A 24,629-nucleotide genomic window follows, 5' to 3' on the forward strand; every position below is an offset into this window, starting at 1 on the left:
TGAATATAACAGGATACCTGCTCGATCACCATACACTGTCAAATCATTTTGTCTATGGATACAGAGAACATGAACACAATAACATCAACACACCAGAGGATATATCTATTGGACTTGGGGCTTTGTTGGGAGTTTACCCCATATTTGGATTTCTAAATTCTGCTTTACCACTAAAACCATAATAAACACTGAGAACTAAAATAGTGTTATTGTTGTTATTGTTATGCATATTATTATCATTAATAATAATAACTTAGTTCAAAAATAAACCTCAAAAGGTTCTTCAAAAGGTTCTTTGAGGATCCATTAAAAGGGGTTCTTTGAAGAACTTATATGGCTTCCCCCACAGTTTTAATTTGAATAACCCCTCAAGGATACTCCAGGAATCTTTTCTTTTTAGAGTGTATACTGTAGAATACTTTAGTATATATTACAGTATTATCCACAAAAAAACAACATATTTTGGGGGGGATAACTATAGTAAATACTACAGTATTTAATTTGCATACAATACCAGTGAAACATTTGGATACACCAACTCATTCAAGGGTTTTTCTTTATTTTCACTATTTTCTACATTGTAGAATAATAGTGAAGACATCAAAACTATGAAATAACACATGTGGAATCAAGTAGTAACCCAAAAAGTGTTAAACAAATCAAAATATATTCGATATTTGATATTCTTCAAGTAGCCACCCTTTGCTCTGCACACTCTTGGCATTCTCTCAACCTGGAATGCATTTCAATTAACAGGTGTGCCTTGTTAAAAGTTCATTTGTGGAATTTCTTTTCTTCGTAATGCATTTGAGCCAATCAGTTGAGTTGTGACAAGGTAGGGGTGGTATACAGAAGATAGGCCTATTTGGTAAAAAGTCCAGAGTTACATCTGCTGCAGAAGATATGTTCATTATAGTTAACTGCACCTCAGATTGCAGCCCAAATAAATGCTTCACTGAGTTCAAGTAACAGATACATCTCAGCATCAACTGTTCAGAGGAGACTGCGTGAATCAGGCCTTCATGGTCAAATTGTTGCAAAGAATCCACTTCTAAACTACACCAATATAAGAAGACACTTGCTCGGATCAAGAAACACGAGCAATGGACATTAGACCGGTGGAAATCTGTCCTTTGGTCTGATGAGTCCAAATTTGAGATTGTTGGTTCCAACCGCAGTGTCTTTGTGGGACCTCCTTCAAGACTGTTGGAAAAGCATTCCTCATGAAGCTGGTTGAGAGAATACCAAGAGTGTGCAAAGCTGTCATCAAGGCAAAGGGTGGCTACTTTGAAGAACCTCAAATATAAAATCTATTTAGATTTGTTTAACAATTTTTTTGGTTTCTACATGATTCTGTGTGTTATTTCATAGTTTTGATGTCTTCACTATTATTTACACAATGTAGAAAATACTGTATTCCTATTTCACTCTCCCTTATATCCCAATTTGTGCCACCCATAAGTGAGAAACCTACACGCTAAGTATAGACCATATTGTGTTCCCTACAGGTTATAGAAAAGAGCAGAAGTGCTGAACTCTCCGTTCAGAACCCAGTGTCACCTCTCTACCTACAGATTATGGAACATTTGCAATTTTAGTATTTCTCCAGTAGGTTTCCTCAAGGAGAAAGCCCTCCACTTCTAAGTTAAAGAGAATAAAGAAAAAACACTTTAGTAATGTCCCCAAAAACACTACAGTAAATAGTAAAGTATACTACAATCTGCAAAAACGCTACAGTAATTACTATAGTATAAGCAAAAACAATTTTACTACAGTATTTATACTATAGTATACTGTAAATACTACTGTGAATACTATGCTATTCCTACCATAGTATAAACTATAATATTTGTTTTATGTGGGTAGCATCAACAGGACAGATCATGGAATGTATGAAGTGATCCTATAATTTGATATTACCAAATACACGAGAATGGGTGTTATTGGAAGAGTTAATGATATTCATATTATTTTCATTCCATGGGTAGAGCCGAGGAGTAGGAGGAAAATATTTAATGTTAAAGGAAGTGAATATACAATGTTATTTGAGAATACATGAACAGGATGAAGTAATGAGCTCTCTCTCACACACACACACACTAATACACAGATGGGGCTATATTGAGAGCAGGGTTGGGCGGGCTCAATTCGGAATTAAACTAACAGTTACAAATCAATAATTGAAAAAAAGGAAATTTATTTTCAATGACTTCTCAATGAACTGTAAAGTAGAAGCTATTTATTAAAAAAAAAAAATCATCTCTGAATTTCAAATTCAAATCACTGAATTAAATTCGAATTGAGCACAACCCTGATTGAGAGAGGAGGTGAGGACAGTAAGGATGTGATTGTGTGTGGTGGGGGGGCTCTCCAGACTCACTGGAGCCAGCGGGTAATGGCCTCATTCAGGCCGATTGAGACATCTTAATTTCTGCAGTTGTGAAAACTGAAGGAGGGAGGGAATAAGGGAGGGAAGGATGTGTTCTTTGATCCTGAGCTGAGTGAGTTGTAAATGAGGAGGTATGCCCTGTATAAATACTGACTCTATAGCTGAGACTAAGATCATTACTCCATTTATCAGGACAATCACCCACTGAGAGAGAACACACTCACACACACACACTCTTCACTGGACCCAGCTCTGAGAACTTTGTCTGCATTTCTGGAACCTGAAGGATAAGATGCATTAGATTCTATCCATCCAAAAGAACACGTTTTTCCACCCTAACAGGATTTTGGTTAATTTTGTTGGATATTTCCATCATCCAACCATGAGGGGACATTTCTCCATTGAGTGGCTGGCCCAGAGTAGTCGAGCATCGGGCAGCACGAGCCCCTCGCCTCCCTCCTCTTCCTGGACATCCGTTGCGGCTGGACCCACCAACACCTCTGGGACCCACCCAGAGAGCTTGCCTGGGTTCTACTGCCGACCGAGACCTAAGAATCAAGAGAACCAGACAGAGAACCAGGTGAAGAGAGGACACAGCCTCATCCTACATAGCAATCCCAGCCTGGAAGGCTCTGAGACAGCTAAGAGTAGCCCTCTCCACCACAAGCACCAAGGTAGGTTCACTCTCCCTCAAATCAACTCAGGATCTGAGTTTACATGGGAACCATACATTCATTGAAATAGTGTGTCTGTTGTTTGTGGGTGTATTTTGAGCTGTGTTGACTGAATTAAAAGAATTCTTTAGAAATAGCTACATCTGATTTTGCTCTCATAGTGCTGAAAGCTCTATAGTTAGGACTCACTTCAGACTGAGTTGATGTCTGGAGACATGGTTGTGTTTGAAAGGTTCAGAGAACACAAAAGTTTTGGAAAACACTATGATGTAGCATATGGATCGATTTGAATTCTCTTCTCCCTCTTTCTTCAGTAGTGGCTGAGACTGACTTCATTAGTGGAACAGAGGGGGAAACGTCAGGGTACGAGAGTGAGGGCGGGCGCTCCCTCACCCCAACCACCCCCCCGGATGGCTCATCTTCTCCCCCTACGGGGAGGCGGCCACGTACAGCCTACACAGCGGAGCAGATCAACAGTCTGGAGAGGGCCTTCAAGAGGAACGCTTACCTAGGAACTCGGGACAAGGTCGAGCTCTGCAAGAAACTCAACCTCTCAGACAAACAGGTAGGCAATGCAGAGACACAAATACATATTGGGACTCCATTGCAATGGTTATCAAAGGTTTCTTTGATCGCTGTCTAAAACGCCTGTCTGTTTCTCCTCAGATCCGTAACTGGTTCCAGAACAGGCGTATGAGGATGAAGAGGATGGTCCAGGACGCTCTTGCCCAAGCGTGCCAGGCAAAAGCAGCCTCTCACCTGCTGCACTACCCCGAGCTACATGTCTACCACCCTGGCCCCTACCACGCAGAAGCAGAGGGGGGCGCTGCCACCCCATACCTCCACCCACACTACAGCTCATCCACAGCCAGTCCAGCCCTACCCAGCCTCCCCATGGACTCTTTCTACCAGTACTCCAGCCTCCCAGGCCTGGTTATGCCCACTACTGGGTCCTACCAGCCTTACACTCACCAGTATTAAAACTTTTGGATGATATCTCAATAGTCTAAAGTGGTTTTAAGGCAACTACTTTAGACTAGTGAGACACATCCCAATACATTTTCACTGGCTTCCACTTCTCATCTAATGTATTGACTACAGAAAAAGCTGGTTAAATCAGTGGTGAAATTGTGAAGTTCTCCACTCAGGGTAGAGAGCAATAATGAATGTGTTTCTGCTCTCCTTTTGTCATACTGTAATTTCTATTTAAGTATAAAATTGTTAATAGTTTTATTGGATCGGTTTCAAAGCATGTGGCTGCTGTATAAAAGTGTGGATAAAATGAACGTTTGTTTTCAATTGCATTATAAATCAGTTCATCCACTTGATTTATATATTTGTAAGTATTGTGTGAAAATAAAATAAAAAACATAATCCCATTGCCTGAAAATTGACCGTTTTTGTTGCACAATAATTTCAAACACCTCAATAGCTCCAACCAGTTTACAATTGGCCACCTAGTGCCCAACAAAGAACTTGCTATACTGTGTGGATGAGTCAGTACGCAGCTAATGCACACAATCTGTAAAAGAGAGAAAGATGGTCCACACATGAATTTGTGGTGAAAATGTAATAATTTTTCAAAACAAACAATACACCCAAATGTATTTCATTGGGCTCCTGAGTGGCGCAGCAGTCTAAGGCACTGCATCACATCCGGCTGTGATTGGGAGTCCCATAGGGCGGTGCACAATTGGCCCAGCGTTGTCCGGGTTTGGCTATCATTGTAAATAAGAGTTTGTTCTTAACTGCCTTGCCTAGTTAAATACATTTTTAAAAATCTGTCCAATTCCCCCCCCCCCAACAAATTCACAAGTGACAACCTTCTGTCTCCATCAAATACAATTAAATAATCTCAGAACTACTGTATCTCTGAAGTTAAGCCAGGTCAAAGCTATATAAGAAATCATATGATGACTAAAATAACAGACACAGGTTGTTTAAAAGATTTTTTAACTTTGTAAGTATAAAACACTTTTGGAGCAAAATCCAATCAACTCAATTTTTTTCAGAACATGACAAGAACTTCAGCATTTGTTGGTCTATGTACAAGTTTCTTGTCAGAAAAAAAAAATCTAAACTTCCCTAAACACCCCACCTTCCACCTTTAAAACAGTACAAACCAACACATACCTCTGACTACATATCTCCCTCGAAAGACTACAACTCCGGTTACAAAATTACCCAAACAAATACGCAAAACAAAATCAATATGGCTCCCCTTTTCCTTCCTGACTTGCCTAGTTAAATAAATAAAATAAAATTCCTGGTGGTGTGAGGTCACTTCCTCTATGCAGTCTTCTGCTGGCCCTTCTTTCCAATCAGAGACTTGTGGATGTGAGGAATTACACCTGCAGGAGGGAGAGAAAGGGACATTATAAATGTATGATGCTATTGCTACACATTGGTAGGTGAAGAGGTGTTTGCCCCCATGTAATGTAAAACACTGAGTTCCTGGAAGACCAATACATGAATCCAATCCAAGAGTTTAAAACTCACCTCCTCCAGCGATGGTGGCCTTGATGAGTGAGTCCAATTCCTCATCTCCGCGGATGGCCAACTGTAAGTGACGCGGAGTGATACGTTTCACCTTCAGATCCTTGGAGGCATTCCCTGCCAACTCCAACACCTGAGAGTGACACAACATTAGTCTCAGTCTTTGCCCATTAGGGTAGAGTTGGAGTAAAAACCTGCTTGATTGACCTCCATCAGAGCCCTCAATGAGCCTCCTTAAAAAAAAAATATATGGTTAAATAAAAACATCTCACCTCAGCCGTGAGGTACTCCAAGATGGCAGCGCTGTATACTGCTGCGGTGGCTCCCACTCTGCCGTGGCTGGTGGTCCGGGTCTTCAGGTGTCTGTGGATACGACCTACCGGGAACTACAACACACACAGTCAGAAATGCTCTAGGTAGAAGTTGCCCATTTATCTGTGTTGCAGGATTCACTTGTGACTGATACAACAGAGAAAACCTGGGGGGAAAGATATGTAGGTACATGCCTGGAGTCCAGCCCTTTGGGAGCGAGACACAGACTTCGCCTTGGCTTTGCCACTGTCCTTTCCAGCTTTTCCTCCTGCCTGGAAAGTGACAACGAGATTCAGTGAAATGGCTGATGCATGAATGTGATTAAATGTGTTTTCTTTGACTTTTTTCTTCTCAAAGCGATTTATAACTGTGGCCAAGCTGAACAAGATGCAAGATGGTGTAGGTGCACAAAATAAAAATGATTAATACACTAAAAATCTCCAATTTATTTTTGTAGCCTAGTGGTTAAGAGCATTGGGCCAGTAACCAGAAGGTCTCTGGTTCGAATCCTCTTGAGCAAGGCACTTAATAATTGTTCCAGTAAGTCGCTCTGTATAAGAGCGTCTGCCAAATGACTAGCTAAAATGTAAATGTAACTTCAAGCAAACCGAAGGCACATGCAACTGGTCATTACAGTAATCTAATTCATCACACACACACACACACACTTCTCTCCACCAACTGAAAGATAAAGGACCATTTCCGATTCATAACGTTAGCTATGTAACTGGCAAACTGTCATTTGAGTTCTCGCTAAGACAATTCACTACAATTTTGAAAACATAAAAAAATACTAAATATGCCTTTCTATAGCTAACTACAATACAAATACGACGGAAGAATGGTTTAGGTATCTCGCTAAAACTGAAATATATATTGGTACATTTGTAGCTTGCTACCACAGCAGGTAGTGCTAACGTTACTGTAGTTAGCTAACAGTGCTAAGGCAAGGAGATGATAACTAACGTTAGTTACCGTAGCTAGGTACTTCAATAAACAATCCAAACTTTGCGAAAATCGTGGAATATTACATCGGAAGGAGACGGGACTTAACGTAACCTAGATACATATGTTTGAAAAAGCATGAGAAGCAAGTCGGTTGTAAGCCAGGTGGCGTAAATGTAGCTAGATGGCACTCTTTCGTTAGTTTTCGAGTGTTCGTCGACGTCCTATTTCGCACGCATCAAGCTTGCAATCGTGAATTCTAGTTACTCTTACTAGCCTTAATGTAATGACATTTACGATCAGCTGTCCTATAATACAGACAACGTACATAAAATATATATTTTTAAACTCGTTACCATGTCGCCGTTGAGTTTTCCCTGTTGTATTTCCAAACCGAGAAAAACAATAAACCCGATGAAGAACAAAAAAGGCAAGCAAATGAATGAGGAGAGCTTTCAGAGCCAACCAATAGAGTCTCTGTTTATTGGTTCGAACAGTCTCTTCAACCAATTGCAATAGTGTTTGTACAGTGTATACTCATCTCTGCAACTGGATTGGACGCTTTGTGATAGTATAAATGCCAGAGAAATACTACTGCGGTCCGTGCTATTCGTGATGCTTAGGGCGTCCTTACTGTTCTTAATATAATAATATACACTATATATACAAAAGTATGTGGACACCCCTTCAAATTAGTGGATTTGGCTATTTCAGCCAAACCCGTTGCTGACAGGTGTATAGATTCGAGCACACAGCCATGCAATGGTACCGTCTTGGCATGTCACCTTTCCAACAAGTCAGTTTGTCCAATTTCTGCCCTGCTAGTGTAACAGTTTAACTTTAGTCTGTCCCCTCGCCCCACCCCGGGCGCGAACCGGAGACCCTCTGCACACATCAACAACAGTCACCCACGAAGCATCGTTACCCATCGCTCCACAAAAGCCGCAGTCCTTGCAGAGCAAGGGGAACCACCACTTCAAGGTCTCAGAGCAAGTGACGTCACCAATTGAAAGGCTATTAGCGCGCACCACCGCTAACTAGCTAGCCATTTCACATCCGTTACACTAGAGCTGCCCTGGTCAACTGTAAGTGCTGTTATTGTGAGGTGGAATCGTCTAGGAGCAACAGCGGCTCATCTGCGAAGTGGGACCACCGAGTGCTGAAGCGCATAGCTAGTAAAAATCTTCTATCCTTGGTTGCAACACTCACAACTGAGTTCCAAACTGCACACAAGGCTAAGATCACCATGCACAATGCCAAGAGTCAGCTGGAGTGGTGTAAAGCTCGCTGACATTGGACCCTGGAGCAGTGGAAACGAGTTCTCTGGAGTGATGAATCACACTTCACCATCTGGCAGTCCGACGGACGAATCTGGGTTTGGCGGATGCCAGGAGAATGCTACCTGCCCGAACAGTGCCAACTGTAAAGTTTGGTGGAGGAGGAATAATGGTCTGGGGCTGCTTTTCACAGTTCGGGCTAGGCCCCTTAGTTCCAGGAAGAGAAATCTTAATGCTTCAGCATACAATGACATTCTAGACAATTATGTGCTTCAACTTTGCGGCAACAGTTTGGGGAAGGCTCTTTCCTGTTTCAGCATGACAATGCCCCCGTGCACAAAGCGAGGTCCATACAGAAATGTTTTTTCGAGATCGATGTGGATGAACTTGACTGGCCTGCACAGAGCCCTGACCTCAACCCCATCGAACACCTTTGGGATGAATTGGAACGCCTAATTGCCCAACATCAGTGCCCAACCTCACTAATGCCCTTGTGGCTGAATGGAAGCAAGTCCCCACAGCAATGTTCCAACAACTAGTGGAAAGCCTTCCCAGACGAGTGGAGGCTGTTATAGCAGCAAACGGGGGACCAACTCCATATTAATGCCCATGATTTTGGAATGAGATGTTCGATGAGCAGGTGCCCACATACTTTTGGTCATGTAGTGTAGCTCAATGGTCCCTACCCCATTGAAGTTAGTCAGTCTAGTAGGCCTACAGTAGTGTAGAATTACATGTAAATTAAGATGAAATAACAAAAAGTATTTTGCATGGACAAGTTTAAACTACATAATCCATATAAATGAGTTTATATGAATTGTGAGAGATAATGTCTTACATTGTTTAGTCTTCTTTTCCAGTGATATTCAGAATGAGTATGCCACATTTGTACTTAGGTTTTTAAATGAATAATGATGGGATTTATATTGTGCTTTTCCAGCTGCTCAGAGCGTTACGTTGTATGAAGAAAACTCCCTTCAGCCACCACACTACCAATAAATCTGACCTCCCTGAATACTATGTCACTCTATTCCCCTCTCACTTGTTCACCTTTGATGGTGCCAAACCCGGGTTAAATACTTGAGCACTGTAATTTAGTTTGGCTGACACAATAGAAACAATAGAAATATGACAAAAGTACCAAAAGTGCAAACTCCAAGCTAGTAAATTTAGTGCCCATCAACTAGTCTACTTTACAGTATTTGATATCTATTTGACCCAGGTAATCTGCCAGTAGATTGAAAGCCCTGGACCTTGATGTTTGCAACCTGTGTGATAGGTGACCAGGCTAGGCACTCTGTCGGCTGCTGTCCTTTCACCTGGGGCATATTCAGGAGGATGCAACGTTAGAAAAATGGTTTACTCTAATCTTATCTAGTTGAAGAATCATGAATCACTTGAACATGGGTCTCTGATTCAGAGGCAATCACTTTACCAAAGATTGCTACACTATATACCCAAAGAGAAGCAGATTCCTCTATCTGAACTTTCTGTAGCACTTTTTTTTAAACCTTTATTTAACAAGGCAAGTCAGTTAAGAACAAATTCTTATTTTCAATGACGGCCTAGGAACAGCGGGTTAACTGCCTTGTTCAGGGGAAGTACGACAGATTTTTACCTTGTCAGCTCAGGGATTCAATCTTGCAACCTTTCAGTTACTAGTCCAATGCTCTAACCACGAGGATACCTGCCACCTCCATAATGCCCTCCTTGGAAAGCCCCTGGATCTCCTCTCTTCCTTGTGAGAGAAGCCCATTCCAGTCAGAACTCCTCAGTGGTGGAACGAATCTCCCCCTGCTGTCGGTGCAGCTTTGGTGAGCTGGGATTTGAAATGGGTTGGAACTGGATTGGTGGGCATAACAAATCAGGGCACCTCCGTAGGAAATTAAATATCCATGTGGTTTGAGCACCCTTATGATTCTTAAACTGCATAAAAGACAAGGCAGACAACATCTAAAGGGGGAACAGAAGTTAACACAACACAGGGAAAAAAAACTGGATTAAATGTATTTTTTAAAACTGGGCCCTGGGTTCGCGTCTCAAACAATCCATAACTGAATCCGCTGCACTGGTGTCAGAAGTGCGATGGTGAAGGAGGGGTTTATAGTGTAGCGATCTTTGGTAAGGTGCTTGCCTCTGAATCAGAACCCCTCTGAATTCGCTACAACACTGTCTGACTGATTGATGGGATGATTGGTGTGATGGGCACCACTGTGGTGGAATTAATAGCAACATCAAATATTCACATGCATATCTGGGTGACAGGGAAAATATTAGGAGTCACATGGCTAAGTATTTTAGAACCATAGTAGCCTACTTGAGGAAATTAGGTTCGTGAAAAGGTGCAAGGTTAAATGTATTCCTCTCAGTGTAAATGAGTGCTCTTTTGTGACATTGTAAAATTACTGTCACCGTACAGTATAACTGTAACAGTTATGACATAAGGAGTTGCTTTTATTACTGCTTTTATGTATGTAGTATTTCCCAGTCTAGAATTTAACGCTTGCCCAGTTTGCCTTAATTGACATAGCAACTGCAGAGAAAAGGATCCGCTACAATTTATTGGCACTCCATAGTAAAAAATTAGTAACAATATTGTGGCCCGTTGATTGGACGGTGATGTGGTCCACGATATTACGTCAACAGAACCTACATCTAAACCAATGACATGTAGGAATGTTAAGACATAGGCGTGATAGGCAGCGGAAAACGACCGATGAGAAAACAAACTCGCTGAATCTGGCGTGATTGGCAGACCAAAGGCCAATGTGGGAGCGCTCGGGGAGGGTTTTGGTGGTGACCATGAAGGGGGTGTGCACGCGGAGAAGGAGATACTCACAAGAGGGAGAAGCTGGCTGGCGGTGCTGAAGATGGCGGATGGTGACAGTGGGAGCGAGCGCGGTGGTGGCAGCAGCGGCGGAGGGGGAGGTGGAAGCGGGTACCAGCCCTTCCAGAGAGAGCAGGAGACACAGGAGCTGGCGTCCAAGCGGCTGGACATCCAGAACAAGCGCTTCTACCTGGATGTCAAGCAGAACAACAAGGGCAGGTTCATCAAAATTGCCGAGGTGGGGGCCGGGGGCTCCAAAAGTCGCCTGACCCTGTCCATGTCAGTTGCGGCGGAGTTTCGCGATTACCTGGGAGATTTCATAGAGCACTACGCCCAACTGGGGCCTAGCAGCCCGGAGCAGATCGCACAGTCCTCTGTCGGAGAGGACGGTGGGCCCAGGCGAGCCCTGAAGAGCGAGTTCTTGGTCCGGGAGAACCGTAAATACTACCTCGATCTGAAGGAGAACCAGCGGGGGAGGTTCTTGCGGATCCGACAGACCGTCAACCGAGGGCCCGGGTTCGGAGTAGGTGGGCCGGGAGGAGGCATGCAGGCCGGCCAGACCATAGCCCTTCCGGCCCAAGGCTTAATAGAGTTTAGAGACGCCCTTGCAAAGCTTATAGATGATTATGGTGGAGACGACGAGGAATTGACCCGTGGAACGGCGGTTGGGGGCTATGGGGAGCTTCCTGAGGGCACATCCATCATGGTGGACTCTAAACGGTTCTTTTTCGACGTCGGGTCAAACAAATACGGCGTGTTCCTGCGAGTGAGCGAGGTCAAACCGAGCTACAGGAACTCAATCACCATCCCGTTCAAAGCATGGGGAAAGTTCGGAGGTGCTTTCAGCCGGTACGCCGAGGAAATGAAAGAGATCCAGGAGCGACAGCGGGATAAAATGTACGAGAGGAAAGAGGAGTCGGAGGGAGAGGAGGTGGATGATGACTGATTAGTTGAAACAGCTGATAGAGTTCAGTTCACACAGTGAGATTTGCAATATTATATGTGGCAGAAATTACAGATTTAAGTGCATGACGAATCGAACTTTAATACAAAAAAAAATATCGTGGCGTAAAAAGTACGTCTGAAATGCGAACCATTATTGATGTATTATTAAAACCTGGAGTTTAATGAAAGTTATGGGGCAAAGAGTGTCTAAATGAGAACTTTCTCATGGGTTAAAAAAAGAAATGAAATTATCTTTTGTAAAAAAAGAAAGAAATATCCCCAAAACCAGCAACTTGGTTTTCATAACAATATAAGAAGCCAATGAAATCTTTATAATGTTTCCTTTAAAATATATATATATATTTAAGAGTAAGGAGTTGAATCCATTAATGCAGCTATTATTTCCATTGCTCCTTGTAAGGAGAGAACCAGCATCCATTGTATCCCTGTTCTAGCTCTCTCCTATGTGGCAGTGTGTGTTACCTTTACAAGTTAGTGAAAGTGGTAGAAAGGAAAGTCTACAACTGTCATTTTTCTGGAGGTTTATATTTGGTGTGTTAATGGATGGGGGGGGGGGGGAAGCTATATAACATTGGCTGTGCCATAGCAGGGCCTTTAACAGACAATTATGATGAGAAATGTTACGGAGAGAAGAACTGTATCTGCAGGCTTATCTGAAGGCCTCTGAGACTAAATTGGAGACTTGTGCTAACGTAGTTAGCTCACAGTGTCATGTCACCCTCCAAACAAATACTGTAGGCCTCAACATGGCGGATGAGTGAATTCTTTTGTTGTTTTTACATATAAATGCCTGGCAATATTTACAAGGTCTGTTTCCTGGGACTTATTTTATTTGAAAGTAACTTATTTTATCTTGTCAGATGGGAGCAGAGCAGTGTGTCACCTCCCACAACAATGTGGCCTGGTATCAAGAGAGTGGCAGGCCTGTTAACCAATCGGCAACAAGAAAGGACAGTCTCTTCCTACTGTGTGCGTCCCATCCCACAGGAGCCTGCTTCCCAGTTCAGAACAGTTAGCGCACATATTATGCCACAACGTTGACATTTTTTGTACGTTTGGTCTTCTGCAAAGGGTTTTTTCGGGCTGTTTGTGCACATTTTTTCTCTCGAATGCAAGCCGGAGAAAGTCGGTAGCCCCTTTTGACAGATTGGACAACAGTAGGGATTTTTCAATTAAGTGATTGTTTTCATTCAATGAGAGACTAATCGTTTTAATGCCAATTTTTTTTATTTGAGAAATACTGCACCAAATGTCTTTGATGTAAAAACATCTAAATTAATGACATAGTGTGCACGAACAGCTGAAAAACCCTTGCCATAGGCCAAAACGAACAAAAACATCAATTTCGTCATAATATATGCGCAAACTGTTTTGGATGGGAAGCACGCGCACGCCTTTACCCACACACCACGGGAGCCTTCTGATATGGCCATTGGAATTGATCACTGGGTGAAATCCAGAGGAGCTGCTACTACTACTGTCACCCAGCCAGCCAAGAGTGTGTAGGGCATCAATGATAAGGTACCAGCACTCTGTCTCAGAGCCCAGGCATCAACACTCTGTCTCAGAGCCCAGGCATCAACACTCTGTCTCAGAGCCCAGGCATCAACACTCTGTCTCAGAGCCCAGGCATCAACACTCTGTCTCAGAGCCCAGGCATCAACACTCTGTCTCAGAGCCCAGGCATCAGCACTGCCACATCACCTCACTACGCCTCTGGACAGTAACAACTGGATAAATGGTTTCCTTTTTATTTAGAAAGATAACTATATTGAAAGAAAATGATGCTTATAAGTGAGATGATTTAAAAAAAATAATAATAGCATACAATATTTTTTACCTTACCTTAAAATACCTTAAAAAAAAGGAAAAGTAAATGAATTATAGAAGTATAACGCAGGCTTATGAAACAATAGCTGGGATACGACCGAATTGTCTGTGTTTTTTTCTTTGTTTATTCTCACTTTCATTTGTTGGTTTTCTCCCAGAGAGTGAAATAAATAACACTTCTGTGATTAAAAAAAAGATTAATGCAACAGATATTGTGATTGTATACTTTAGAAAACTCTCTCTTTCTCTTCCCTCCTCCCCACTCCAACACAACCAGTAGCTGCTGAAAGGGAGTTACATAGTTTTCCATTTTCACTTACTCTTCTCAGGTTGAAACGGGCAGACACTTCGTCCGCTCAAGTGTTCCGATAAGTATTAGTTATTAGGCTCCTACACATCTATCAAACTACAGCCAGTTGAAATAATTGGCACAGTGTGTAGTCCCAGTTGGTCTCTGTTTATCATAGTTGTTACCGATTTAACATGTGGAATCAGCCATGGGCAATTGGTCTGAGATGGGGGGTGGGGACTGCCCAACGCATCACTGGTAGTTTTTTGGCTGTGGACTAGTTGGATAGACGTGTAGGAGCCTTCATATGACACATTCTAAACTCCAAGCTTGAAGTTGCTTTCAGTTTAACTTGTGCCATTAATTATGTTGCCTGTTGTCATCAAGGCAATTAGGTTTTATTTTTGTAATTGGAAAAGACTACTAAATAGTGTAATGTAAGTACATGGAAAAGCAAACTCGGGCTCCCGATTGGCACAGCGGTCTAAGGCACTGCATCTCAGTGCAAGAGGCGTCACTACAGTCCCTGGTTCATATCCAGGCTGTATCACATTCGGCCGTGATTTGGAGTCCCGTAGGGCGGCGCACAATTGGCCCAGCGTTGTCCGGGTTTGGCCAGGGTAGGCCGTCATTGTAAATAAGAATTGTTCTGAACTGACTTGCCTAGTTAAATAAAGGTTAAATAAAAATAAATAAAAAAGTACTGCCTGACATTCATGGCTCAATTGAGTTAGGCATTTAACTTACCTAGTAATCCAATTGCTTTACGATGCTAAGAATGTGCTTGTGGATTCTTTGCCACTTTTTGTTGTTGCACTTTGAGATACCAAACACAATGTTATGTATTAGTCTCACAGCCAATTTAGTGAAGATGTGGTCTCCAGTCTTCTCCCCAGCAGAATCACAGTAGTGGCACAGCAGATGTCGTAGACATGTGCTCTGCTGTTGTACCATATCAACACCCTCTTCTTTTCATCAGTCAATGAAAGAGCTCTTCGGAAAACAGACTCACATCTCCAGCCTAAACATTCACCTCAACACAACACACGGTAAATGTAGAAATAGGAATTATAATGCATATCTAAATAAATGTGTGTTTGAGATAGGTCTGCACTGATGCTAGGATCATTATCAACAGCAAAGTATCTGTAGATTTGTATAATCTATGTATCTTGAACCAGTATGCCTCCATCAGACCCAATTCAACTAGGGATTACATGCTTGAGTAGTCCTTAACCACAGGTCTTGGATCAGAGTGTAGCATTATATAGAGCTATTCCCTTCCATCTCATATTGCTCAAATGCCCAGCAAACCTGTTTTTAAAAAAAACAGATAAAGCAACAACTCACAGCACAACGCCTCTCCCCTATTTGACATAGATAGTTTGTGTGTATGTATTGATAAGTAAGCTATGTGTGCCGTTTTTAAACATATGTAGTTCTGTCCTTGAGCTGTCCTTGTCTACTAATGTCCTGTATTATGTCATATTTTGTGTGGACCCCAGGAAGAGTAGCTGCTGCTTTTGCAAACAGCTAATGGGGATTGTAATAAAATACCAAAATACCAACCTTTACCATTCTGGGGGGCGAAAAAAAATATCTGACCCAATATCTGAGGTTAGGGGTGACTTCTAACTACAACATGTGGCGTGGTGAAAGTATGTGCCGTGTCGGCTAAGGAGAGGAGGGTGAGCTCTGTCATGTGAAGCAGGAGGAAGACTATAGTAGGGGTAACCTGACTCCCCCTCCACTGCATTGGTCTCTTCCTCTGTTCTCTGGGCCTATCATGTCTCGTGCCCTCTTTATACATCTCTTTACTTGCTCTCTCTCTCACACATGCACTGCTTCTTTTTCTTCCTTCTTCCTCACACTGCTTCTTACCCTTCTCTATCTCTCTCGCTTTCTCTGTTTGTAAATCCGGAGTGAGAGCAGCTGTTGGAGCATCTGTGCACGTCTGTGTGTGTGTGTGTGTGTGTGTGCTGACAGGGCAACGTGTGCTATTTTAATGTGGGAGGCCTGGACAGACAAACATTCCTCCCGTCCTGCCTAGGAATCAGCTGTGCCATTAGATCCTGAGTGCCTTGACACACACGTGCATGATACATACATAACCACACACACACACACTCCCTCACATTCTCTAACACACGTTCTCACAAGGGTTTGATTGTGTCAAAGCCTGCTCACACAATCCCAATTACAGACAAACGACAGACATCCAGAGAGAAGGAGCCTGGCTGAACAGGACCGGAACAGATGCTCAGTGTCTCAGAGTGTGAACACACACACACACACACACACACACACACACACACACACACACACACACACACACACACACACACACACACACACACACACACACACAGCGGTGTATACCTCACCCCAGATCATCCTACTAGACAGGTTATTTATATTAACCTTTCTGTCTGGTCTGAGCAGATGTGATGGTTCGAGGAGAGAAGTTCAACATGGTCAACTGCAAGGCCTGCCTGCTCTACCGGCTGTTAGGGCTCTGGTGTATTGTATTGTGGGGTGTGTGTTGGTTGTGTAGCAGTTGGTGAGTCACTGAGGGAGTTGATGGTGTGTCGTGTTGGTAGTAAGTGTGTTTTTTCCCCAGGCAGGCTGGGTAGATAGAGCCTAATCAGAGAAGGCAGCGTTTGGCCTGTGGATCAACTGAAAGAGTGACACAGCACGCACATAGCTGTCGGGACACCTCCCCTCCTCTCTTCCACCCTTTTCTCCCCTCCTCTTCCTCTCTCTTCTCCTGTCCTCTGTCAAACTGTTTCTGTGAAGCAGAGCAGGGAAGTTAACTGGCTCACTGAGTTTGTCATTACTCACACGATTCTGGTGTGTGTGTGTGTGAGAGAGAGGGGGTGGGGGGGTTGTGGATGATGAAAAACACTTTCCCCGTTGAGGATGATAACGTGTTCTACTACAACTACTACCCGCCTGCTGTGCAGTATGGGTCAGAATCTCCGTTACTCCTTTAGGCTGTGTAAGCTATGATACGGACCAGGATAAAGTTCCCCCATTGACACTTATGAGGTCAGTTTTACTACTACAACTACTACCCGCCTGCTGTGCAGTATGGGTCAGAATCTCCGTTACTCCTTTAGGCTGTGTAAGCTATGATACGGACCAGGATAAAGTTCCCCCATTGACACTTATGAGGTCAGTTTTATGTCCAAATTGCACCTAGTCCCCCCTACCCCGTTCCCACAAACACATGTCCTTATTAGCAAACGGAGGAGGGTGGGGTAGAGGGTAGGGAGTGGGATTAGAGGGAGAGAGTGAGGGGGTTAGCTCCATATACCATGTGTCAGTGTGTGGACAGATCGACAGGAAGCAGCTCTCACACATAGAAGAAAGGGCCAATGGGCTGCTGGGCTCTCCACTAATCAGATTCCCCCTGTGACAAATTTGACTTCCGTCTCTCTAAACTGGGAGGAGGATTTGCCGTGTGGCCGATACGTAAAGCTTATTAAATATCGGTGATACTATCAAGAGCAGTGTGCGGTTTCCTTTTCCTTCATCTTGTTCAATTGATGCCATGCACCTGCACAAAAGATTGCTCAGATGTGCGAGTGCCTTTTTGTATTTAAATTCTACAACCAACCAATAAAGCCATCACCTACAGAGAGCCCCAGAACAGCAACACAATTAAACCCAACAAAATCATGAGAAAACAAAAAGATAGGCCGAACAGGGTCCTATTAACATCGACAGGGCTGTAGTGGAGCGGGTCGAGAGTTTCAAGTTCCTTGGTGTCCACATCACCAACGAACTATCATGGTCCAAACACACCAAGACAGTCGTGAAGAGGGCACGACAACACCTTTCCCCTCTCAGGAGTCTGAAAAGATTTGTCAGGGGTCCCCAGATCCTCAAAAAGTTTTACAGCTGCACCATCGAGAGCCTCCTGACCGGTTGCATCCCCGCCTGGTATGGCAACTGCTCGGCATCTGACCGTAAGGCACTACAGAGGGTAGTGCGTACGGCCCAGTACATCACTGGGGCCAAGCTTCCTGCCATCCAGGACTTGTATACTAGGCAGTGTCAGAGGAAAGCCCCAAAAAATGGTCAGACTCCAGTCACCCAGGTCATAGACTGTTCTTTCTGCTACCGCACTAGGACCAAAAGGCTCCTTAACAGCTTCTACCCCCAAGCCATAAGACTGCTGAACAATTAATTAAATGACCACCGGACTATTTACATTGACACCCCCCCCCCCCCCCCTTCCCCCATTTGTTTTTTACAATGCTGATACTCGCTGTCTATTATCTATAGTCACTTCACCCTTACCTACATGTACACATTGACTCGGTACCGGTACCCCCTGTATATAGCCTCGTTATTGTTCTTTTTGTGTTACTTTTTATTATTTTTTACTTTCGTTTATTTGGTAAACATTTTCTTAACTCTTTCTTGAATTGCACTATTGGGCTTGTAAGTAAGCATTTCACGGTAAGGTCTACACCTGTTGTATTCGGCGCATGTGACAAATATTGATTTGATATGATTTGAGATAGATACTTGACACATTGGAAAGAATTAACAAGACATCAGAGCAAACTAGAATGCTATTTGGCCTTAAACAGCTTTGACTATGTACAGACTCAGTGAGCATAGCCTTGCTATTGAGAGAGGCCGCCGTAGACAGACCTGGCTCTCAAGAAAAGACAGGCTATGTGCAGACTGCCCACAAAATGGAGGGCCCCCACATGACCCCTAGACACTACAACAACATAACCAACAAAAACGAGTCACAACTCCTGCAGCTCTGTCGGACGCTGGGTATGAACATAGTCAATGGTCGGCTTCGAGGGGACTCCTACGGTAGGTACACCTATAGCTCATTTCTTGGCAGTAGTACTGTAGACGACTTTATCACTGACCTCAACCCAGAGTCTCTTATAGCGTTCACAGTCAGTCCACTGACACCCTTATCAGATCACAGCAAAATCCCACTCTACTTGAACAGAGCTATGCTCAGTCATGAGGCATCAAAGCCAAATGAACTGAATAATATTAAGAAATTCTAAAGATGGAAGGAAAGTAATGTTCGGAAAACAATTAGGCAACAACAAATTCAATACCTTCTAGACAATTTCCTGGACCAAATGTTTCACTGTAATAGTGAAGGTGTGGACTTGGCAGTGGAAAACCTAAACAGTATATTTGAACTCTCAGCTTCCCCATCAAATCTGAAAATGTCAAGCAGACAACCTAAGAAAATTAACAACCATGACAAATGGTTTGATGAAGAAGGCAAAAACCTAAGGACATTTGGACCGCCTAAGGACAAGGCGGTGGCCCGTTCCTGTAGGTTCATGCTCTACAACATTCGCAGAGTACGACCCTGCCTCACACAGGAAGCGGTGCAGGTCCTAATCCAGGCACTTGTCATCTCCCGTCTGGATTACTGCAACTCGCTGTTGGCTGGGCTCCCTGCCTGTGCCATTAAACCCCTACAACTCACCCAGAACGCCGCAGCCCGTCTGGTGTTCAACCTTCCCAAGTTCTCTCACGTCACCCCGCTCCTCCGCTCTCTCCACTGGCTTCCAGTTGAAGCTCGCATCCGTTACAAGACCATGGTGCTTGCCTACGGAGCTGTGAGGGGAACGGCACCTCCGTACCTTCAGGCTCTGATCAGGCCCTACACCCAAACAAGGGCACTGCGTTCATCCACCTCTGGCCTGCTCGCCTCCCTACCTCTGAGGAAGTACAGTTCCCGCTCAGCCCAGTCAAAACTGTTCGCTGCTCTGGCACCCCAATGGTGGAACAAACTCCCTCACGACGCCAGGTCAGCGGAGTCAATCACCACCTTCCGGAGGCACCTGAAACCCCACCTCTTTAAGGAATACCTAGGATAGGATAAAGTAATCCTTCTAACCCCCCCCCTTAAAAGATTTAGATGCACTATTGTAAAGTGGCTGTTCCACTGGATATCATAAGGTGAATGCACCAATTTGTAAGTCGCTCTGGATAAGAGCGTCTGCTAAATGACTTAAATGTAAATGTAAATTAAAACTATCCAAACAAAAACATAGAGACCCAGAAAACCTGAGCCTTCACTATGGTGAATAACTAAAACAATACAGAAATATACACTACGGAAAAAAGAAGGAACAGCACAACAGAAATCAGCTTAATGTAATTGAAGAATCCATAGCATCTGACCACTTCTGGGGAAATTGTAAAACTCTAAACAAACAACAACACGAAGAGTTATCTAAAAACTAGAATTCTACAGAAATATCATCCGAATTAGGCCGATACCCTCAAAAGAAAATTATCCAGAAAAGAGACGTTAAATTCTACAAACACCTAAAAGGAAGCGATTCCCAAACCTTCCATAACAAAGCCATCACCCGCAGAGAAAATAACCTGGAGAAAAGCCCCCTAAGCAAGCTGGTTCTGGGGCTCTGTTCACAAACACAAACAAACCCCGCAGTGCCCCAGGACAGCAACACTAGAAAACAAAAAACAAAACAAAAAGGTAATTACTTGACACATTGGAAAGAATTTACCAAAAAAACTGTGCAAACTAGAATGCTATTTGGCCCTAAACAGAGAGTACACAGTCGCAGAATACTTTACCACTGTGACTGACCCAAAATAAAGGAAATATTTGACTACAGACTCAGTGAGCATAGCCTTGCTATTGAGAAAGGCTGCCGAAGATAGACTTGGCTCTCAAGAAAATTAGGTGGAAACTGAGCTGCGCTTCCTAACTTCCTGCCAAATGTATGATCATATTAGAGACACATATTTCCCTCAGATTACACAGAAACACAAAGAATTTGAAAACAAATCCAATCCCTTATCTATTGGGTGAAATACCACAGTGTGCAATCACAGCAGCAAGATTTGTGACCACAAGAAAAGGGCAACCAGACTTCCGGCAATGGCGAAGCTTTAACAAGACGCGTCTGCGTAGTGTCCTCAAACTTTTGAAACATTTTAAGGCATTTTGACACAGTTTACATATTCGTTAACAGTGAGTTGGTAGTTAAAACATCTCTTTTATCGCCAAAACAAAAGATGCCCAGTATGTCAAAGCCTCAGACGAGGCATGGAAAAATGCCCCCCTCTGACATCCCTTCTTCGGCCTCGGCAGATGCTAGCTCGGAAGAAGCATCGGCATAGTTCAGAAAGGAGATGGACAAGGGTATAACAAAAATCCAAGAGACACTTTCTGAACGCCTCAGCAAAAGTGATGTACTGGTCGATAAACTCCACGAAGACCAGAAAGTCACAAAGGGACGAGTGACAAAGTTAGAAAAAGACAATGCTGATCACCAGGCTGCCATCCTAGACGTCCGCGAGGACGTGGACCAACAATACAAGAAGTTGGAAGACAGAAAAAGCAGAAATTAAAGATTTTGGACTTGTAGACTTATGGAGATTTCACAACCAAAAGGTTAAAGAATACTCATTTTACTCCCCTGTCCATGACAGTTACTCTAGAATTGAATTATTTCTTAATCATGCAGGCAAGGGAAGTTTAACTACTGGGTGTAAGTATTTACCAAGATGTATATCAGATCATTCTGCCCTGCTGGCTTCAGTACCAGTCAGTAAAACACAACCACCCTCAAGAAGATGGAGGTTTGGCACATACTTACTAAATAATTCCACATTTGTAACATTTCTGAACACTCATGTCGACATATTTTTTAGCACCATTAACAACTCTGCCTCCCCCCCTAATGTTATGGGAGGCTCTCCTTGCATATCTGAGGGGGAAAATAATATACTTTAGTTCAGGTGCTCGTAAGATGTATAAGGCTCAAGTAGATTCATTGGAGAAGAAATTAGAGATCTGGAAAATGAACATAGTATAACATTTGACGACTCAACTCTCCAAAAATTGGACTCAAAGCGATTGGAATATAACACCCTGACGATCCCCAAAGCGGAAAACACTCTTAGGAGAACAAAGTTGCCCAATTATACAGTTGTTCACAGCCCCAAGGAAGTTAATCGAGTCTTTAGGGAGTTTTATGAAACATTGTACAAGTCTGAAGGGGATGCCCCTGCCACAATGTATGAGTGCTCTAATCCTGATGAACCGCTCATCTCCTGTTAATATCAGAAGATTATTTAATATTATGCGTTATGTAGAGAATGACCAAGAACCTGTAGTGGCGGGTTCGAGACGCGGAAAAATTTTGCTTCACTGCACAAAACCAGAAATTTCACTCCGAGCATTAGTTGACATCCTGAAAGAATATGAGATCTTTTCAGGATATAAAATAAACCCATCGAAGAGTATAATTATGCCTTTTAACAGAGCAGCTATGCCTCCTGGGAGGCGCAGTGGTCTGGGGGCACTGCATCGCAGTGCTAGCTGTGCCACCAGAGATTCTGGGTTTGAGCCCAGGCTCTGTCGCAGCCGGCCGCGACCGGGAGGTCCATGGGGCGACGCACAATTGGCCCAGCGTCGTCCGGGTTAGGGAGGGTTTGGCCGGCAGGGATATCCTTGTCTCATCGCGCACTAGCGACTCCTGGGGCGGGCCAGGCGCAGTGCACGCTGACCAGGTTACCAGGTGTACAGTGTTTCCTCCGACACATTGGTGCGGCTGGCTTCCAAGTTGGATGTGCGTTGTGTCAAGAAGCAGTACTAGGTTGGGTTGTGTTTCGGAGGACGCATGGCTCTTGACCTTCGCCTCTCCCGAGTCCGTACGGGAGTTGCAGCGATGAGACAAGACTGTAACTACTACCAATTGGATACCACAAAATTGGGGAGAAAAAAGTGGTAAAAAAATAATAAAAAATACATTTAAAAAACAGGGCAGCTATGCAGAACCCAATCTTAGACCAGTAGTTTTCTTTGAGACTTCAGAAAATGACATATCTTGGATTGCAAATTCTTTCTGAAATTATTAAGGCATATTAACTGAACAAAGACCTCTCTGATGAGAGTAGGCTACCAGTCCTGTTGGGGGAGGATGCAGAGAGCTGTGGGTTGGCAGCGCACTACATTGCTGCCTGCCATAAGTTGAGGGACAGTGTCTGACAAACCAATCAACCTGCACATGTACTCTACTGTATGTTTATTGTTATTGTTGAATGTATGGTTATTTTGACACTTGGTTGTGGTTGTTACTGTTGTCCCGTTGACAATTTTGATTCTCATTTTTATTTTTATATTGTAAATATCCAAAATAAGCTTTGGCAATATGTACACTGTTACGTCATGCCAATAAAGCAAATTGAATTGAGAGAGAGAGAGAGAGAGAGAGAGAGAGAGAGAGAGAGAGAGAGAGAGAGAGAGAGAGAGAGAGAGAGAGAGAGAGAGAGAGAGAGAGAGAGAGAGAGAGAGAGAGAGAGAGAGAGAGAGAGAGAGAGAGAGAGAGAGAGAGAGAGAGAGAGAAGTTGCAGTAGTGAGGCTGTGAAACATAATACCACACTGGGCTCTGTGCCAGATTAAGATGGGATTATTCCACATGCTCCCAGCAGCCCTCTGCCGTCACGCTTTTGTGTGGCTTTGCAAGAAGAATATTTTCCCTAATAATCCTGTTTACATGGACACATCTGAAATCAGGTTACTGATGGGACTTTTGATAAACACTCAAAATCGCCAGTCAAAATAGACATTCTACCAACAGTGACCATGTTATTTTTTACAAAACCTTTTTAACTCTCAATATTCAGCTCAATAGCAACTATTTAACAATCTAAATATTTGATATGGCTTTGAGACATGGCCATTGTGAGGGCATAGGTCTCATTGGTAGTAGCCTACAACCGCAACGTTTTTTAGAACATGAATAGGCTACATTGCTACTAGCAGTGGGGATGATATTTAGAGTTTGCAATCTACAATCTTAGAATTAGTGGTGACTTGAGGAACCCTGGAGTTCCTCAAGGAACCATTGCTAGTCAATGGTTAATATGTGCACCTTAGTTGAGGGGTTCTTGGAGGAACCTTAAAACGTTTCAATGTAGCAAAGGGATATAAGAAAGCTCAGGAAATATATATATATATATATAATTATACTTTGTATTTTTTATATGTACTGTACATATATTTTACAAAACTACTGTACCTTCATACTTCGCTTCGTTTACCTTCAGACGAGTCCAGTAACACTTGTGGGGGTCATAGAGAAAAACGGAGAACACCATCTTGCTCTAGAGAATCTCCCCTTTCCACAGTGGGGTCACATTACCATTCGAACCGTTTTTGCCCAAACGGTTCAGATGCTATCTATCAACTATAGTCAACCCAAAATTCATGACAACCACTGGATTAGGTTGCACGTCATGTTAAATGAAACAGCTTATTTCTTGAATAGCTCAGCAGTCTATTTATTATACTGGTAATTAGGCTATTTTACAAAATGATCACTCATGATTTGCATCTGACCACATGATTGGATGGTGCCACCAATAGTTAGTGGCACCAGTGACACCTAGGGCTATGGCATCATGAAATTTGCCAGCAGGTGATTGTCATGCAAATAACTGCCGGTCTTATGGTAATTAACAATTAATTAACATACGCATGTTTAGCTTCTCCTGACTTCTTACAAGCCACCGTTGCAGACCTTTGGAACATCCACATTTTAAACATTCTAATAAATCAATTTAATATAGCCTACAAATCCAGTAT

The 24,629-nt window shown here is 43.2% G+C and overlaps 3 protein-coding genes across 4 annotated transcripts; 2 read left to right on the forward strand and 1 right to left on the reverse strand.

The window, feature by feature from the left end:
• Window positions 1-2,771: 2,771 nt before the first annotated feature.
• Window positions 2,772-4,044, forward strand: LOC129863678 (homeobox protein vex1-like). The gene is made up of 3 exons (XM_055935829.1): window positions 2,772-3,063; window positions 3,378-3,628; window positions 3,730-4,044. Exons 1-3 carry the CDS (start codon window positions 2,772-2,774, stop codon window positions 4,042-4,044), a joined length of 858 nt encoding a protein of 285 aa, XP_055791804.1.
• Window positions 4,045-4,999: 955 nt separating this feature from the next.
• On the reverse strand, window positions 5,000-7,293 carry LOC129863680 (histone H2A.V-like). Of its 2 annotated transcripts, XM_055935831.1 has the most exons (5): window positions 7,173-7,289; window positions 6,066-6,143; window positions 5,832-5,945; window positions 5,563-5,692; window positions 5,000-5,414 (listed from the first exon to the last, which is right to left on the reverse strand). In XM_055935831.1, the coding sequence occupies exons 1-5, from the start codon at window positions 7,173-7,175 to the stop codon at window positions 5,353-5,355; spliced, it is 387 nt and encodes a 128-aa protein (XP_055791806.1). In that variant the 5' UTR covers window positions 7,176-7,289; the 3' UTR covers window positions 5,000-5,352. The 2 variants fall into 2 exon arrangements, with proteins under 2 accessions (XP_055791806.1, XP_055791807.1); XM_055935832.1 differs by lacking the exon at window positions 6,066-6,143 and having other exon boundaries at window positions 7,173-7,293.
• Window positions 7,294-10,911: 3,618 nt separating this feature from the next.
• Window positions 10,912-13,922, forward strand: LOC129863679 (transcriptional activator protein Pur-beta-like). The gene is made up of 2 exons (XM_055935830.1): window positions 10,912-11,817; window positions 12,747-13,922. The coding sequence occupies exons 1-2, from the start codon at window positions 10,964-10,966 to the stop codon at window positions 12,925-12,927; spliced, it is 1,035 nt and encodes a 344-aa protein (XP_055791805.1). The 5' UTR covers window positions 10,912-10,963; the 3' UTR covers window positions 12,928-13,922.
• Window positions 13,923-24,629: the final 10,707 nt, after the last annotated feature.

The sequence above is a fragment of the Salvelinus fontinalis genome, chromosome 10, assembly GCF_029448725.1.
Source record: "Salvelinus fontinalis isolate EN_2023a chromosome 10, ASM2944872v1, whole genome shotgun sequence".
Taxonomy (NCBI): Eukaryota; Metazoa; Chordata; class Actinopteri; order Salmoniformes; family Salmonidae; genus Salvelinus; species Salvelinus fontinalis.

What these genes read in the sequence shown, in the direction of transcription:
- LOC129863679 (XM_055935830.1), top strand. Translation starts at nt 10,964, where the DNA reads ATGGCGGATGGTGACAGTGGGAGCGAGCGCGGTGGTGGCAGCAGCGGC. An exon ending in GAGCGACAGCGGGATAAAAT is followed by an intron (nt 11,818 to 12,746) that starts GTACGAGAGGAA and finishes TTATCTTGTCAG; the next exon opens with ATGGGAGCAGAGCAGTGTGT.
- LOC129863678 (XM_055935829.1), top strand. Translation starts at nt 2,772, where the DNA reads ATGAGGGGACATTTCTCCATTGAGTGGCTGGCCCAGAGTAGTCGAGCA. An exon ending in TCTCCACCACAAGCACCAAG is followed by an intron (nt 3,064 to 3,377) that starts GTAGGTTCACTC and finishes CTCTTTCTTCAG; the next exon opens with TAGTGGCTGAGACTGACTTC. An exon ending in TCAACCTCTCAGACAAACAG is followed by an intron (nt 3,629 to 3,729) that starts GTAGGCAATGCA and finishes GTTTCTCCTCAG; the next exon opens with ATCCGTAACTGGTTCCAGAA.
- LOC129863680 (XM_055935831.1), bottom strand. An exon ending in TGGAGTACCTCACGGCTGAG is followed by an intron (nt 5,693 to 5,831) that starts GTGAGATGTTTT and finishes TGTCACTCTCAG; the next exon opens with GTGTTGGAGTTGGCAGGGAA. An exon ending in GGCCACCATCGCTGGAGGAG is followed by an intron (nt 5,415 to 5,562) that starts GTGAGTTTTAAA and finishes TCCCTCCTGCAG; the next exon opens with GTGTAATTCCTCACATCCAC.